A 19,723-nucleotide genomic window follows, 5' to 3' on the forward strand; every position below is an offset into this window, starting at 1 on the left:
TATCCTTCGGTATAATTGTCTGATAAAGTAGCCTCAAAGTATAATTTATAATGTATATTAGATTTAATCCACTTCACACACTTTAGATTGCTTAAATGTTTACAGCAGGTTCTTTAGGTTTGTTCTTTATGCAAAGTAATAACAAATAGACTTGAACAAGGCATTTTTAACTACATGTTAAAAATTATTCATATTATCCTCAAAAAAAGTACGCTCTCTCTGTTCCCGAAGCGAGGCCTTCTCTCTGAGAAAAGTTTTATTTCCATTAAGAAGACTTTTTTTTTTTCTTGCCAACCAAACACAAACCATAAAAAAAAAAAAAAAAAACATAATGAGAACCAAAAACAAATGTACACACAAACTTACAAACGCACACAAAATCACTCTTCAAATTCAACATTTTTCTCACAGGCTCACTGCTACTGCACTTAACATATATTTCAGTAGGAAAATGCCAGAAAAGATGCAATCATGCTAAACCGGATGAAAATAACTTGTTACTTAAACATTGAAAAAAAAAAAAAAATGCTATTGAAGACGTTTTGAGGATTAAGATGAACTTTATTGACTTTGAAAACTTTAGTTCTTTGCAATGTCACTTGTAATGACTAGTTAGGACAGATTTATCCGGAGGATATTTCATGCTTGATGCATTATTATGTCTCATTTAGTGAGGACACAATCAGAGCTGAATGTACTTCTTTTGAAGAGGATCTACATACTGTGACTGAAATAATAACTCCTCACTCTCCTCTTTAACAAACATCATCTTCACAGCAACAGATCTCAGTTCAGATGATACTCCTCCAGATATTCCTGCTTGCTTCAAAATGTAGTCACGACTGTGAGGATAACCTTAGAAACAGAAAAAGCTAAAAAGACTTAAAGCACTGTCACTTTGATTTGATTATTATTATTATTATTTATTATTATTATTATTATTATTATTTATCCCTGGTGTGTATACCTATTTTCAAATTGTTTATGAGATGTGTATGTTTATAATAAAATATTTACATAATTGCATTAAAAATATGTTAAGTACCTTTCACAAATGACTTTATTATGGACTAACTCGGAAAACAATCTCTTGTCGCCATCTATTGGTGGAATAATGTAACTAAAATCACTATCATGAACACACACACCATTTCTCAATACTAAATACTACTATGATTTACATAAACTATAACAATATTTGATAAATAACAACACAGATCATAAAACTAAGGCAATTCGGTCAAAACCAGAACCAAGAAGATGGGTTGTGTAAAATGTAATAACTATTAGTTTTTAAAAGCAACAGTGAATAACAAAACTAAAAATAAATCTCAGTTCTCTTAAAAGTCTTATAGCGTCCTGAACAAGAAGGGTTTGTCAAAAGCTTCTGCTTCCTTTATGAAAGAGTAAGCAAACTACAAGTGACACATGAATTATAAGACTATTGAACATCGTGAAACTTATAAGAAACAATGATATTTATATTAGGAAGAAAAATGATACACAATAGAAAAGTTTTGACATTGTTCTTTGAGGAGGAACTCCATCCTTCAGTTGATGTGGATCTCAAACTTGAATCTGCTGGTTTTGAAGATGAAGATGAACTTTATTCACTGTAGATAATGTTTCTTTGTCATATTTTAGTGCTTGATGCATTCTTGTGTCTGGTTTGGTGTGGATGTGGCATCAGATGTCAAGATGATCTACTTACTGTGATTCATTTTTAAATGATAGTTTAGAGAATATAAACGACTGAACTGCTTCCCACATGTAGTGCAGTGATACGGTTTCTCTCCAGTGTGAACTCTCTTGTGCACAGAAAGGTGTTCTTTTTGTGAAAAACTCTTCCCGCACTGATCACATGTGAACGGTTTCTCTCCAGTGTGAATCCTCTCATGTCTTTTCAGGGTTCCTGACTGAAAAAATCTCTTGTCACAGTGTGAACACTTGAACGGTTTCTCTCCAGTGTGAATCCTCTCATGTTTTTTCAGGGATCCTGACTGAGTAAATATCTTTTTGCAGTGTGAACACTTGTAAGGTTTTTCTCCCGTGTGAATCCTTTGGTGCAGTTTTAATTGTCCAGCTGTTTTAAAAGTCTTTTCACGCTCAAAGCACATGTAGTCTCTCACTCCAGTATGTATTTTCTGATGTATTTTCAAACGTTTTAGTATGGAAAAACTCTTTCCACACAAATGACATGAATGTGGTTTCTCCTTTGTATGAACACTCAGGTGTGCGCTCAGGGATGAAGCCCAACGAAATGTTTTGCTGCACTGATCACATGGGTACAGTTTCTCTCCAGTGTGGCTGTTCATGTGCTCCTTAAGATGTGCTGATTGTGAGAAACTCTTCCCACACTGATCACATGTGAACGGTTTCTCTCCAGTGTGAATCCTCTCATGTCTTTTCAGGGTTCCTGACTGAAAAAATCCCTTGTCACAGTGTGAACACTTGAACGGTTTCTCTCCAGTGTGAATCATCTCATGTTTTTTCAGGGATCCTGACTGAGTAAATATCTTTTCGCAGTGTAAACACTTGTAAGGTTTTTCTACCGTGTGAATCCTTTGGTGCAGTTTTAGTTGTCCAGCTGTTTTAAAAGTCTTTTCACACTCAAAGCACATGTAGTCTCTCACTCCAGTATGTATTTTCTGATGTATTTTCAAACTTTTTAGTATGGAAAAACTCTTTCCACACAAATGACATAAATGCGGCTTCTCCTTTGTATGAACTCTCAGGTGTGCGCTCAGGGATGAAGCCTGTCGAAATGTTTTGCTGCACTGATCACATGGGTACAGTTTCTCTCCAGTGTGGCTGTTCATGTGCTCCTTAAGATGTGCTGATTGTGAGAAACTCTTCCCACACTGACCACATGTGTATGGTTTCTCTCCAGTGTGAATTTTCATGTGACGCTCATGATTATGTTTGGGTTTTTCTCCACTTTTGATATGATTTTTCTCTTTAACTTCACTCAATTCTTCTTTCTCCTCATTGTCTTCAATCATCTCTGAAATAAAAGTAAAAACAGTACATTTTCATTCACTCATTAAAATTAAACAGAAAAGTGAAAGGACATAATAAAATGAAAGGTCATAAAATAAACCCTGATGTCGGAGGTATCTAAGATAATTGCACATTCATGGGTAGGTTTAAAAAAGGTCAGCAATTGGTTGGCAACGTCATGACTTCATATAACTAAAAAACACACCTGATAAAAAAATTTGACAAATTTCTGGACTTTCCCTCAACACTCTGAGAATGTTCCCTCAACACTCTGAGAACGTTCCCTCAACACTCTGAGAACGTTCCCGCAACACTCTGAGAATGTTCACTCAACACTCTGAGAATGTTCCCTCAACACTCCGAGAACGTTCCCTCAACACTCTGAGAACGTTCCCTCAACACTCCGAGAACGTTCCCTCAACACTCTGAGAATGTTCCCTCAACACTCTGAGAACGTTCCCTCAACACTCTGAGAACGTTCCCTCAACACTCTGAGAACGTTCCCTCAACACTCTGAGAACGTTCCCGCAACACTCTGAGAATGTTCCCTCAACACTCTGAGAATGTTCCTGGAACATTCCCAGTAGGTTCCTAGAGAATTTCCCTAACCTTAAGAGAATATTACAGGAATGTTCCAAAGAACCGGCTCAAAACAACGACTTGTTCAAGAACCAAAAATCACTAACCAAACCAAAACAGGACAAGAAGACCTAGAGCATGCCCTTAAACATAGTACGCTGTTCACAAGCCCAACACAACAGAAAAGCTAGTAAAGGTAGTAAAGCTAATAGGCTCAGTAGCTTCTGATTTGTGAACACATGTAGCAAAGACTATAGAATACCCAAGATATGTCACTTGTATAGTTTTGAATGGAGAAAAATGCAATGCTCATTATGGCTGCGAAGCCCTGCCTTCTTAAAGGGATAGTTCGCCCATTTAAGACATGAAGTTGTATGCAATCCTTACCAGCACTATAGTGTATACACACTGACCCACACTGCGTTCACCTCCCTGGTCGGAGTTCTGGCCGCTGGAAGTTTTTCAAGAAAGTAGTCACGGTTAGTTTCCGGGGCCTCTAAACTGTGCGTTTTCACGTGAAAAAAATATATGCGTTTCAAAGCTTGATTAATTTACATCACAAAAAACACTCCAGAAAAAAATCATACCTCAGTTTTAATCGGTACTAGTTTCTTTCCATTTGCATCAATCCGCGCTGCTGTCAACGTCAACGGTTCGCACGTTCCGATCAGCTGTTCCATAGTGTTTACACACTCAAATGACAACAACGTAAAAAGTATATAATTAACAATGGTGCAAACTTGTAAATTCCCAGGTTGTGACCACAAGAATGTGCCGGGATCACCGTTCAGATTCCATCGTTTTCCTGTTTCTGATATAGCTATGAGACAGCTTTGGCTGGTTGCCATCGGCTACTCTGCGGGAGCTAAAATATACAGTATCAAGGATTTTCGTGTGTGCAGTGCTCACTTCAGCGAAGACGATTACATCCCCAACCAAGGAGGAACAAGCAAAAAACGGATTTTAAAGAGTTCTGCTGTACCAGTACCACGGGTAAGCTCTATTTACTATCTTTGTCACATACGACAGGTTTATTTTGAAGCTAACGTCGGTTTTTAGGCTACACTGAGAATATGCTAACCGGGTTAATGATAACTCGGCAACAATCGACTGTCTATGTGGTTAGAAAATCGGCAAATGTCTTTACTAATGATTTGAATTGAATCTATATAACACAACAAAATATGATGCTTTGCTATATTTGTTATTGTCTGTAACTATGCGGAACGTGTGTCGGTATCATCGTGTTTATAAGTGTGCTTGATGTCACATACAGGTAGGTCTAAAACAGGTATCTCCAACTCCGGTCCTCGTGAGCTACATTCCTGCAGCTCGATGTTTCCCTATGACAGGACACCTTTCTCAAATGAGACATTCTACACAAGCCTGCTAATTGCCCGTTGATTTGAGTCAGGTGTGTTGCATCAGAGAATCAGCTAAAATCAGCAAGACAGTAGCTCACGAGGACTGGAGTTGGAGATCTGACATTGTGCTAAAATTGGTTTCATCATCAGAAGTTTCAAAGTCAGACATGTTGTCAGCGAGTCGCGCTATCAACAGCTGATCGGAACGTGCGAACTGTTGACAGCAGCGCGGATTGATAGAAATGGAAAGAAAATAGTGGCGATTAAAACTGAGGTATGATTTTTGTGATGTAAATTAATCAAGCTTTGAAACACATATATATTTTTTTTCACGTAAAAACGCACAGTTTTGAGGCCCCGGAAACTAACCGGGACTACTTTCTTGAAAAACTTCCAGCGGCCAGAACTCTGACCAGGGAGGTGACCACAGAGTGGGTCAGTGTGTATACACTATAGTGCTGGTAAGGATTGCATGCAACTTATGTCTTAAATGGGCGAACTAACCCGTTAATGAAAGAGCCAATGGTTGATTAGTAAAGTCACTGCAGCTGCCGTTAGAAGTCCTGGTTGCTCACTGGCTGATCTAGCCTAAAAAAGAAGCGTCTTGCTATTGGAGCATAAGGAACCATTTTTACGAGGCCATTCTTGTCGCATTTAAAAATTGAAAATATGAAATTTAATTGTAAGCTAGGCGACTAGTTTTGGTTTTGAAGATGAAGATTGCCATATTTTATTGATGCATAATTGTGTCTGGTTTGGTGTGGATTTGGCATCAGATCTGAAGATGATCTACTTACTGTGATTGATTTTTAAATGATTGTTTAGAGAAAAGAAACGACTGAACTGCTTCCCACATGTAGTGCAGTGATACGGTTTCTCTCCAGTGTGAACTCTCTTGTGCACAGCAAGGTGTCCTTTTTCTGAAAAACTCTTCCCGCACTGATCACATGTGAACGGTTTCTCTCCAGTGTGAATCCGCTCATGTCTTTTCATGGTTCCTGACTGAGTAAAACTCTTGTCACAGTGTGAACACTTGAACGGTTTCTCTCCAGTGTGAATCATCTCATGTTTTTTCAGGGTTGCTGACTGAAAAAATCTCTTTTCGCAGTGTAAACACTTGTAAGGTTTTTCTCCCGTGTGAATCCTTTGGTGCAGTTTTAATTGTCCAGCTGTTGTAAAAGTCTTTTCACACTCAAAGCACATGTAGTCTCTCACTCCAGCATGCATTTTCTGATGTATTTTCAAACTTTTTAGTATGGAAAAACTCTTTCCACACAAATGACAAAAATGCGGCTTCTCCTTTGTATGAACTCTCAGGTGTGCGCTCAGGGATGAAGCCTGTCGAAATGTTTTGCCGCACTGATCACATTGGTACAGTTTCTCTCCAGTGTGGCTGTTCATGTGCTCCTTAAGATGTGCTGATTGTGAGAAACTCTTCCCGCATTGATCACATTTGAACGGTTTCTCTCCAGTGTGAATTTTCATGTGACGCTCATGATTATGTTTGGTAGTGAAGCTCTTTCCACACTGAGTGCAGGTGAAACATTTGTTGGTTCTTCTTTTCTTCAAACCTTTCTGTTTGGGTTTCTCTCCACTTTTGATATGATTTTTCTCCTTAGCTTCACTCAGTTCTTCTTTCTCCTCATTGTCTTCAATCAACTCTGAAATAAAAGTAAAAACAGTACATTTTCATTCACTCATTAAAATTAAACAGAAAAGTGAAAGGACATAAAATGAAAGGTCATAAAATGAACCCTGATATCGGAGGTATCTAAGATAATTGCACATTCATGGGTAGGTTTAAAAAGGTCAGCAATTGGTTGGCAACGTAATGAAATCATATAACTAAAAAACACACCTGATAAAAAATTTGACACATTTCTGGACTTAGGAAAGGGAAACAGCCAAGCAGGGGGGAAAAAAAAAAATATATATATATACATACATATTATAACAAAATGTGCAGTCTTTTAATTTAATATTTAATATATTTAACGTTCCCGGAATGTTCCCAGTAGGCTCCCAGAAGATTCCCCTACCCAGAAGGGAATATTCTTTTTACGTTAAGACAACTTTCCAGGCTACCCAATAGGGAATGTTCTGGGAACCAAAAACACTAACATTGCCAGAATATTCCATACAGGTTATTTTTAGTTAGTTTGTTTAACCTAAAAAAAGTCCCCTAACCCAAAGAGAATATTACGGGAATGTTCACACAACACTCTGAGAATGTTCCTGGAACATTCCCAGTAGGTTCCTAGAAAATTCCCCTAACCTAAAAAGAATATTACGGGAATGTTCCAAAGAACTGGCTCAAAACCATGATTCATTCAAGAATCAAAAACCAATAACCAAAACAGGACAAGAAGACCTGGAGCATGCCCTTAAACATTGTACGCTGTTTACAAGCCCACCACAACAGAAAAGCTAGTAAAGGTAATAAAGCTAATAGGCTCAGTAGCTTCTGATTTGTGAACACATGTATATAGCAAAGACTATAGAATACTTGTCACAGTGTGAACACTTGAACAGTTTCTCTCCAGTGTGAATCCTTTGGTGCCGTTTTAATTGTCCAGCTGTTGTAAAAGTCTTTTCACACTCAAAGCACATGTAGTCTCTCACTCCAGTATGTATTTTCTTCGGCCACCGGAAATTTTCGGCCGAAAATGGCCCAAAAGTGCATTTTCGGTTTTCGGCCGAAAGACTTTTATCACCGAAACAACACGGCCGAGACAGTATGTTGACGCAAACAGAAACCTCAGCCTGCATGTGCTTGTCTGAAGCAACACGTCTGCGGTGTGGACGTATTTCAGTATATCTGAGAGAAAGACCCACGGAGAGCTATTTGCAAAACATGTAATGCCGAAATTTCAAGAGGGGGTGTGTCTGCAGTCGTGCGTGCAGCCAGTGATGAGAGCAGAGATCGGCGCATTGCACGCAGACAGATGTAGCTTTCAGTGCGTGAAAAACAATGGCTTTATGTTGGTGTTATATCACAATATTTTAAAGATATGTCTTTTCTATATACTGCATTTTTATAAATATTTATGTTTTAAACCATGGAGATGAGCCAATGGATATCACACAAGCAACGTGAAAACTGCGCAATATGTGAAAACGAAAGTAAAAACTGACAGTTCTTTCAGCATCTGACGTGCTTTCTCTCAGATACAATGAGAGACGATTATACTTAATATGCTGATATTAATTTAGCCCCCTAATATTTTTCTTGTGCCCCGAACATGGTGGGGAAAAAAATAAAAAGAAACATATTTTGTGTAAGGTTTGTTTTTAAAAGTCGGTTCTTGAAATAAAGCTCTTAATTTTCATTGATGACTGCAGTGTTATTAGGGGTTAAGAAAGTCTTAATTATGATTTCAGGTGGTCTTAAATGTGGGGACTGAAAGATAAGAATTGCGATGAAACTTCAAAAGGCTATCCACTGAATAAATATGAGCGCTGCACGTTTAAAAGTCATTTGCTGCACTGCTTGGTGTACCAATCTGACAGCGCCTCCTGCTGGAAGAGAAACACATAGAGTTGTAAATGTGTACTGATGGATCCACAAGATAATGTTTTAAAAATTTAAACAATTTAAACAAAGGCTGTAAAATATATGTATGTTATTTAAGTAATATAATACTTGATTGATAATAATTGTTTAAATTAATATAATTGATTTATTCTTTATAACTTTACTATTAATTTATGCAATTACAATGCCTTGATTTTAGTAAGATTAGTACACAATCATAGTTATAAATTCAATGGTACTAATAATTGCCATAATTCTTTCGGTGTTTCGGTTTTCGGCCTTGGTTTCCTCTTTTTCGGTTTTCGGTTTCGGCCAAGAATTTTCATTTTGGTGCATCCCTAGTATTTTCTGATGTATTTTCAGACTTTTTAGTATGGAAAAACTCTTTCCACATAAATGTGGTTTCTCCTTTGTATGAACTCTCAGGTGTGCGCTCAGGGATGAAGCCCAATGAAATGTTTTGCCGCACTGATCACATTGGTACAGTTTCTCTCCAGTGTGGATGTTCATGTGCTCCTTCAGTTTTGATGATTGTGAGAAACTCTTCCCGCATTGTTCACATGTGAACGGAACGGAGCGGTGTGATTTTGAATGGAGGGAGGAGCGGATTTTTGAGAAGTCGGAGCGTCGGGATTTTCACTCGCTCCAAGAGCGCACCACCACCGCTCCATCATGATCACAATTCAAGCCAACGGTCCGTAATATAACTGCATAATAAGCAGGAATTCACATGTTAAACATATTTAGCTTGATAGAGATGGATCACTCAAATCAGAAATAATGTGAATGAACATGAGCGGTAAATTATAGTTCACAAGGAATTAGTTTGTTCCTTAGATACTGAATATTTTCAGCTGAAAGCCTCATTTAAACATGTGCAGCACTTATTCACACGCAATCGCTGTGACAATAATGCATTAAAACAAAAGTAATGGCAGAAATCTGTAAGAAATGCAGCGATCCATGAGTAAAATAACTGACGAAAATGTATTTTTATTTTTATTACACATTTTGCACTGCGTAAAGCAGCAGTTATACTCTTTTAATGCTGACAATGTTATTAGCTTGGTATGTGGTAGGAACAAAGTTTGCACACTAGTGTTCCAAACTCTCCTGTTGTTCATTTTTAGTATTTTTTATTTTTAATATGTGTTATGAACAGGACCGTTATATTTCAAACATTTGGCTATTTCTGAATGTTTTGACGCTGAGCGAGCGGAGCGGTGTTTCTGATATCAGTGAGCGAGGAGTGGAGCGGGAGATTCAACTCAAAGATTTTTCTCCAGGTTTGACATGATTTTTCTCCTCAACTTGAGTTGATTCTTCATTCTCCTCTTTTTCTTCAATCAACTCCGATTTAGAAGTAAAAAAAAAAAAAAAAATCAGCAACTTGTAAAAAGCTGTTAAAGCAGCACCAATAAGTCCTACAGATGGTGGCACCAGAAACAGCTGGTGGCTGTTGTGAGGGATATCAAAGTTAAAGATACTTTAATCATAAAATTACTACTGTTTTGCATTAATAAGTGCAGTTACTAATAGTATTACAAGTTTATTTCTTGGTCATGCACATTTAACAGTAAAGCACTGAGCTTGAGATGAGAAGTAGGGGTGGGAATAGGCACTTCACGATCCGATTCCGATCCTGGGATGCACGATCCGATTCCAAAACGATTCTTGATCTACATTTTTTCCCCAGTTAATTCTTCTGCTGTGCAAATACAACTTTACAATTACACAACTAAATATACAACTAAATATCACAATGCTCACATTCTCAGTTTTCAATATTACTGCACATGGCTACATTTTCATATAAATTTTATATCAAACTAGATAAAAAAGTTAGTCGAGACAAACGTTAAGTTGGCTTGAGAAAGCCGGACCAGAAAGTTTAAAGAAGTTTAACGTTTTAAGAAGTTTAAAAAGTTTAAGAAATTAAAGTATAAAAAGTTCTACAAGTTTAAAAGCAAGTTGCTAGTATGTTTTTGGTTGTTTAAGCACGATTAGCAAGTTACAAGCATGATTAGCATGTCACTAGCATGATGTTATCATGACTAGCATGTTGTTAGCATGTCGTTAGCATGACTAGCATGTCACTAGCATGATTTTAGCATGTTGCTAGCATGCCACTAGCATTATTTTAGCATAACTAGCAAGTCGCTAGCATGATTTTAGAATAACTAGCAAATCATTAGCACAACTTTAGCACGATTAGCAAGTCGCTAGCATGATTTTAGCATTACTAGCAATTCGTTAGCAAGATTTTAGCAAGTCGCTAGCATGATTTTAGCATGACTATCAAGTGGCTAACATGATTTTAGCAAGTCACTAGCATGATTTTAACATGAATAGTAAGTCGCTAGTATGATTTTAGCATGACTAGCAAGTCGCTAGCACAATTTTAACATGACTAGCAAGTCACTAGCATGATTTTAGCATTATTAACAAGTCCCTAGCATGATTTTAGCAAGTCGTTAGTATGATTTTAGCATGACTAGCAAGTCACTAGGATGATTTAAGCATGACTAGCAAGTCACTAGCATGATTTTAGCAAGTCGTTAGTATGATTTTAGCAGGACTAGCAAGTCGCTAGCACGATTTTAACATGACCAGCAAGTCACTGGCATGATTTTAGCATGACTAGCAAGTCGCTAGCATGATTTAAAGGATGACTATCAAATCATTAGCACGACTTTAGCATGATTAGCAAGTCGATAGCATGATTTTAGCATGATTAGCAAATCGCTAGCAAGATTTAAGCAAGTCGCTAGCATGATTTTAGCATGACTAGCAAGTCGCTAGCATGATTTTAGCATGACAAGCAAAGTTGCTAGCAGGATTTAAGCATGACTAGCAAGTCGCTAGCATGATTTTAGCAAGTCGCTAGCATGATTTTAGCAAGTCGTTAGCATGATATTAGCATGACTTGCAAGCTTTTCCAAGCCAACTTAATATATAAAAATAAATAAATAAATAAAAAAAAAATGATATAAGCAATGTACTTTTTAAAATAATTACTTATTTAAAATAAGTGTTCTTTAGGTATCCAAAAGTTTACAGACAATAATTTTTCCTCAGCATCACTGCCGTTTTTAGACGAAATCATATTTTAAAATTTCCTCTTTTTCCTGTTTGTTATTATTTATGCTAAACTCGTGCTCATGACAGATGGATGTGGGTTGTGTATCAAAGGTTAAAAATGATATAAATACTGTTCAGTTTCTCACAAAAAAACCCCGATAGTTTCGTGTCTTAGGACATCAATGTATCGTCACGAGTTGCAGGGTGTAATTTGGATTTGTCTGTGCGTGTTTTTGTTATTTTTAAAGTTTTGGTGCCCATCCACTGCCATTAAATGACTAACAGACTGCAAAGGTTTTCGTTAAAAATCTTCGTTTGTGTTCTGCTGAGGAAACAAAGTCACCTACATCTTGATTGCCCTGGGGGTAAGCAGATAAACATCAAATTTTCATGTTTGGGTGAACTATCCCTTTAATAGGACAGACATGCTGTCTTTAGTTCAGTCTAAAATGTAATTTCTGTCATTGTTTACTCACTGACATGATATTTTAAAGAATATGGGTAACCAAACAGTAGCTGGTCCACATTTGATAATAGGAAAAAAAAAATGCTATGGATGTCACTGGGGACCAGCAAATGTTTGGTTTTTCACTATCCATGCATAAACTTGTTTTTTCTAAAAAACGCAATGTAGGCTAAAAAGCTTTGTGAGCTTAATGTACCACAAACAGTCAGTAAATATGAATAAAGTATAAACACCAACCCCCTTGTTCCTCCTGTTTTATTTTCCAGGGTTCTGGTTCTTCATCTTTTATTCTTATGGGCTCTGGTTCACTTGTGTCCTCCTCACTCTCCTCTTTAACAAACAGCATTTTCACAGCAGCAGATCTCAGTTCAGATGATACTCCTCCACATATTCCTGCTTGCTTCAAAATGTAGTCACGACTGTGAGGATGAGAATATTCTATTAACCTAACTTCAGTTTTCTTTCAGTTTTAATTTCAGTTTTTCTATTTACAGAAATACAATTTCAAACAGTTTAGTATCAAAGCAGCATAACGGCAAAACAGCAGAGAGCACAGAGAAACCAATCTTCTTCCTCTGAGGTTTATGGTGTTTGACAAACAAACGTATTTAGCGCCACCTGCTGGACTGGAGTGTGAAACGGCGAGAAGAAGGGAAAATAATACTAGGGGAAATGAATAAGTGCGTGTACAAGATGCGCTCATCTGTTTTTCCTCTTGTGGTGTGTTTTTGAGAGCTGTCAAGGAAACCACCACGTTTTATTCTAAATTTGCGTCTTGTAAAACATAGTCAAATCTTGCATTAACGATTTGCATATATATATATTTTTTTTCATACACGGATATATCTCCCGAAATTTAGTTTAACCTGCAATATGCACTTTTTTTTATCGTTTTCATGTTCGGGATTTTATGGGCAGGGTTGAAAACACGAAACACACACACCAGCTGTTCTGTGCCCATTTTTTATTTATTTATTTATTTATTTTATAATTCAAAGAACAATAACAGAAAAGAAAAGAAAATATAGTTGCCAGGGGGAGAAAAGTATAAAATTCGAAAACAAAGTAGGCTACAACTAAGATAGTTATCCATACAAAATCTAATTACAAAAGTACATTGTAAAATTCACAAACTTTCAAAGTTCTTAAAGAGTCTCGAATACTGCCGATATAAATACATATTTCAGTCAACAAAACTATAAAATTGTTTTATTTTTATTTTTTATTAGTAATTTTACATTTTACAATTTATGAATGTGAAATTTGGTCAATAAAATGAATGATTTAATTAAGTGGAAGTGCTGTTCCTCTTTGTCAGGATAGTCAGTGAAGCCAAAGAGTACATTTTCCCATAAGAATGAGCAAGGTCTTGAACACTGGATATTTTCGCTTATATATATTTTTGGATCTTACACCATAGTGGAACTGAGTATGTAAAGTGCCAAAATAGGTGCAAGGCAGTTTCCTCATATTCATTACAGAAAATACAATTTACATTTATTCCTGTTTTGTTTTTTTGTTTTTTTTGGTAAATACTGTTTTGCTGGATAAAATCTGTGAATGAGCTAATAAGAAACTTCTTTAATCTTATTTCTAAGATGATATATTTCTGTGGTAACAACCATACTTTTCTCAAGCAAATCGATTTTTCATTTAACAAAGAGACCCAGTGAGACAAAACATAAGGTACAGAAACAATTTGTATTTGTAAAAGAGTACGAATGGCTCTATTATTATTCTTGGCATTTGAAGAAAAACAGATTTTACCAATATAAGATTTAGTAACATCAAAAAAAAAAAAAAAAAAAAATACAGAATCGGGAGAATAGTCTTTATTAATACCTCTAAAGCATATGAGCGCCTGAAGGGACTGAACCAAAAACAATTGCAAATTCTTTTACTAGAGTAACTGGTATTTTATAATAAGAAAGGAATTCATCATAAGAAAAGAGTGTTCCTTCTTTATTATATAACTGACTAACCAACTTAATACCGTTGTCAAACCAGTTCTTCAAGAAAAGTTTGTAAAGCATGTTTCTGTTATTCCAGATGAAATAGCGATGAGGAGAAAAATTATGCTTATATATTAATGACCAAGACAAGAGCACTTGTTTGTGGAAGGCAGATAACTTAGCTGGAATTGTATCTATATTATAATTACACATCAAAACAAAACTAAGACCACCAATATTTGAAAAATGTAATTAGGAATACAATTCCAGTTAGAAGTGTTTTTTTTTTTTTATGTGATTCTTAATCCAATTAATCTTAAAAGTATGGTTCATATAAGTTCACTTCACCAAATAGATATTTTACCATTGTTTTGTGTTACAAGTTATGTAGGAAAAGTCGAAAAATCGAAAAATTCATTCTTTGAAAGCCATCATAACAGACATTGCTTTACCATGGACATTGTACATCAAAATCGTTTTATAAAATGTTTTTGTTCAAAAATGATTAAAAAAAAAAATAATTTAAACTTTGGATACTGAATGTTCACATCTGTGTAAAAAAATAGGGAGTAACAGTTAAATGTAGCAGTACTGACATAAAAAAAGAAGTATCATTGCAAGCCACACAGAAAATTAACACTAACTTTAATTAGAAACTGTGTTTATTTATGTATTTATTTTTCTCCTATAGACCATATCTGTCAGATAGATGGTAAGTTGTTACAGAACAAACATATTTATATAATGTTTTTACTTTTTTAGCATTTAATCAGTCAAGTTTTCTCCAAACAGTATGTGGCAGAGCCCCACTTAACACCGAGAGGGTTGTTGCTGAGAGAAAGAAACAACAACCTGCAGATGTGCATACAATGTAAGTAAGAGATTCATTTCAAAATGTAAACAGCTTCAGTGATTACAATGGGAGTTTTGGGAGTGCTTGAACTCTGGCTAGACTGAATGAAAATCAGGCCCAGCTCCAGAATCAAATCACTGCTTCTTGAATTAATGAGGGTGCTCTAATCTTACTATTGAGCCTGTGTATTATTCACATTGTGTCTACAGTTGCAATGAAAGGATTTGTGTTGAACACGATACCTGAACAAATTCTGGATTCTAATTTAAACGGCTCTGATTGTCTTTTGTGTGCAGGAAATACACAGATACCAATATATGGTCCTTAAATATAGTCTTTGAATATGTCATCAAATGTTTTCAGTTCTAAATATTCCTTAAATATATTTATATTATGTATTTTTTGCTATATAAACCCATTTTTGTCTTTGACTAACATAATAATTGACACATTTAAGCATGGGTATCTTATTGTTAAATAACTGATGCTCATTCACAAATGTTTATTTCTAATTATAACATTATTCTGTTTCTTCATTACAATAACTGCAAATATATAGAAATACACTACCGTTCAAAAGTTTGGGATCAGTACATTTTTATTGTTTCTTTTTTAAAAAGAAATTAATACTTTTATTCACCAAGGATGTATTAAGTTAATAATTAAAGGTTTATTAAAAGTTAATAATAAATAATTTACATTGTTATAAAAAAAAAATATTTTGAATAACTTGTTATTCATGAAAGTATCCTGAAAAAAAAAAAAAAAATAATAATAATAATATCACAGGTTCCAAAAAATATTTGGCAGCACAACTGTTGATATTATCCAACATTGAACATTCTAATAATAAATCAGCATATTAGAATGATTTCTGAAGGATCATGTGTAACTTATGACTGGAGCAACAGCTGATAAAAATACAGATTTTCATCACAGGAATAAATTATATTTTACAGTATGTTAAAAAAAAATATTATTATATATTGTAAAAACATTTTGCAATATTAAAGTTTTTTTTCTGTATTTTTAATCAAATAAATGCAGCCTTGATGAGCATAAGAGGCTTCTTTAAAAACTATTACAAGTCTTACTGACCCCAAACTTTTGAACGGTAGTGTATATATAAAACATTTGAAAGTATAAAGTCAGAAACAATGCGTGTTTGTAAATAAAGTAACCCTCAGTCGGACACCAATACAATGAGCTTTAAGTGTCAATTTACAGGAGATCTGAAGACATTAGCATAAAATGAGGTGAAAACAGTAACTATTGACATGAAATAGTCTTTTCAGCAGCTCTTTTAATATTCATGAGCCTCAGATGATCAACACTCATTCAAGACATTCAGGATCATCAGCAGATCATCTCACTTTATTCTGAGTGTTTGCTGTTAGAAACACATTATGTGAGTCAGGATATATGATAAAAACAAAACAAAAAAACTGCTCTATTGAAAAGCAATGCTGTTTTTCTCAAAATATGATGTATAAAACATTAACAATAACACAAACACTAATGACACTCATCTTCATCAACCATCACAGCTAATAATTATGAATCTAAATATAGTCTGATTTTATAATAACTACATTCATTTCAATAATAAACTTATGCCAATATACATTTAAAAGGGCTCACTGGTCCTATTATAGGCTTAAGACCCTAAAGAATCATATGAACGTGTGGAAAATGGGCATCCGATGACCCCTTTAAAGGGTAATGGAAACACAGCTAGTGACTGAAGTGACTGAGGGGGCGGAGACTGTGGGAGAACGTGACAAACACACACATCAAGTGTAAAATAATTTAAATGCCTAGGAATTTATTTGTAATAAATAATTGGGTAAGACTTTATATATAAATTATATATTATTATATTATATATTATATATTATAAATATAATAATAATAATAATAATAATAATAATAATAATGTTCTATATTGTTATAATAACATTCTGTAATCATTCATAAGAGTTTAGTTAATGCTGAAATAAGCATTTACCAAAAAAATCATAAACGATTATTAAATTGTTAACATATTGCTTAATAATCATTTGTGCACGTATAGACACGTTTTGTAAATGATTAGTTTATCATTATCTAATCGCTTAAATGATTATAACTTAATCTACAAAACATAGATAAAATACTAACTTATCAACTAAGAATCATTTATGAACACAGTCATGTTTTGTAAATGATTAATTCATCATTGACTAATTACTTATAAATGAATTAACAAAACATACAACAATTGTTAGCATACCACTTAAAGTTCACTTCCAGAACAAACATTTACAGATAATTTACTTGACCCCTTGTCACTCAAGATGTTCATGTTTGTCTTTCTTCAGTTGTAAAACATTTCAGGAGTTATCTCCACATGGGCCTTTATCACAGTCCACGTGTCGTCACATCTGGCTTTGTTTAGTAGCGTAAAGAATTTCAATAATTTGCATTATTGTCAATCAGCCAGTAAAAAACGCCAGTTTAGTGAAGAAAATTTTACTAATTTAGTTGGACTTCACAATAAATGGCAATATGCAAAACTGTTTCTTTTTTCACCAACACCCTACTATGTATGTCATTTTTCATTTTAATGTTTAACTTTATCTGATTGGCAAGATTGTCAGCACTGCCACTGTTGCCTGAGATTAAATAAATAGTAACAAGATGGTCAAATTACTTCCATAGGAATTATCGGAGTAATGCACGTTTATTTTTAATATTATTTTGTTTATTCTTGCAGTATATTTATTATGATGTACCTCCCATTTTTGTATAAAGTATAATGCTATTCAATAAACTCACTCAATCACGGAGGATGTGAATCATTTATGATGTTTTGAAATAATTGTCTATGGTATGGAAATATTTGTTTCTTTGAATAACTTTAATTTTAAACAGTTTATGAGGATTGCATCATAAAGTAAGTGCATGAAAATTTTGAGCATTATTGTTGAATATATTGATTTCCCACTGAACCTTTCAAAACAGTCTCTAGTCGTAATTAACATTTTAATCTTTGGCTAACTGACATGCTGTCACGTATTGGTCTATCCTGTCATCATTAACTCTTGCACTACACATCATGGACTTCATTCCCCACAAGCCACTGCACTAATCACTGCATTCACCTGCTCCTTGTTTCTCACTGCACTGATTACCGCTCACAGCTGCACCTCATCACACTGACTGCATTTAAGCTTCACACATGCACAGCCACCTTGCGAAGTCTTATTGTTCCGTATGGTCTTTATTTCCGAGCATTTCTTTCCGTGTTTGTTTTCCCGTGTGTTTGATTCCTGGACTCCCTCCCGTGTTTGATTCTTGCTGCCAGCCCCGACCTTTCTGCCTGTTTTTTGACGTAGATTTCTGCCTGCCTCTTAGTGTTTGTTTGGTGTTTGTTTATTCTCATTAAATGCTGCAAATGGATCCGCACGTCTCTGACCCTCCTTGTGACACATGCTCTTTAAAGTTTTTATTTATTTATTTATTTTATTTTTTACGCTACTATTTGAAACTTCCGCTTTTCTGATTCCCATAGACTTCAAAGTTGCCCCCAAGTTTGAACTTACAAAATGAGGTTTAATTTTATAATGAGGCTTCAAAGGGCTCCAAATGATCCCAGCTGAGGAAGAAGAGCCTTATCTAGCGAAACGATTAGTCATTTTCTAAACAAATGCTTGTCTTGTCTATTTTCTGTGGTGCGCATACAAACTCTGTGTAATCTGGTTTAAGAGATTTATGGTATGTCAAAAAACTCCCATCTCCTTTTCTCCTCCAACTTTAAAATGGCCATACATAGCTGTTTTACCATTTTTTGTAAAAGGCTTTTGATCTTCTATGCATGTTCGCTTTGTAAACACTGGGTCAGTACTGCAGTGATGTTTAAGTTGGAGAAGAAAACAACTTTATGTGGTTTTCTCCCATCCTAGAGCATAGACAAGACAAGCATTTGTATATACATTAATTTATTTTGAAAATAACAAATTTTTGCTAGATAAAACCCCTCTTCCTTGGCTTTGATTGCTTAGAGCCCTTTGAAGCTGCATTTAGGAAGTTCAATCTTGGGGGCACCATATAAATCCACTATACGGATCCAGAATCCTGAATTGCTTTCCTCAAAAAACATAATTTCCTTATGACTGAAGAAAGAAAGACATAAATATCTTGGATGACAAGGGGTGACTACATTATCTGTAAATTTTTGTTTTGGAAGTGAATTTTTATTTTCTTATTAATCGTTTAAAAAAAAATACATAATCACTTATGATCACTGAACGTGTGACACTCGCTGTAGCTAGGAGAACGCTGGAGATGTAAAGTAAATGAGAACAGACTTTATTGAACAAAACCACTGGGAATAATCCAACATAAGGAAACACAGAGCATGTAGCAACTAGACCCGACAGAGACAAAAGGCAAGGACGTGAACTTGAATAACGAGCTAATAAACAAAAAACAGCTGGGATCAAATCAAATCAACTAAACAAGAACAGGAACATGACCATAAAAGTAAACACAGAAAGAACTACAGGGCAAAATGGGTTCAAAAGTTAGACAGAACTTTATTATAAAGGAAAAATGGAAAGGAGGACATGACATGTGACCAAGAATGGTGACCCATACTCGGAATTTGTGCTTTGCATTTAACCCATCCAAGTGCACACACAGTGGTGGACCCCACAGAGGTATAAAATTCTTAAGTAATTTTACTTAAAAACTGTAATTAAGTATTATTTGGGGGGATTTTTGCTTTACTCAAGTACAATTTAAAATAACTACTTGTATTTTTACTTGAGTCTTCTGAGAGCTACGACTTGTACCACATGACCGCTGTACCACCTGGCCAACATAGGCTCTGTTTAGGCGTTGATGGCATTT

The 19,723-nt window shown here is 35.1% G+C and overlaps 1 protein-coding gene across 2 annotated transcripts in view; it reads right to left on the reverse strand.

The window, feature by feature from the left end:
• Positions 1-560: 560 nt before the first annotated feature.
• The window catches only part of LOC141329867 (uncharacterized), a 68,911-nt gene continuing 49,748 nt past the window's right edge, over positions 561-19,723 (reverse strand). The window contains exons 2-4 of one of the 2 annotated variants that reach the window (XM_073835487.1): positions 8,879-9,040; positions 5,847-6,486; positions 561-2,909 (exon numbers count right to left, since the gene is read on the reverse strand). In XM_073835487.1, coding sequence (XP_073691588.1) covers positions 1,704-2,909; positions 5,847-6,486; positions 8,879-9,040 — 2,008 coding nt within the window. In that variant the 3' untranslated portion in view covers positions 561-1,703. Of the gene's footprint in view, positions 2,910-5,732; positions 6,605-8,878; positions 9,041-12,262; positions 12,586-19,723 lie in introns of those variants that run through there. The other variant, XM_073835488.1, reaches the window with a different exon arrangement.

This window comes from Garra rufa, chromosome 1 (assembly GCF_049309525.1).
Source record: "Garra rufa chromosome 1, GarRuf1.0, whole genome shotgun sequence".
In the NCBI taxonomy this organism is placed as follows: domain Eukaryota; kingdom Metazoa; phylum Chordata; class Actinopteri; order Cypriniformes; family Cyprinidae; genus Garra; species Garra rufa.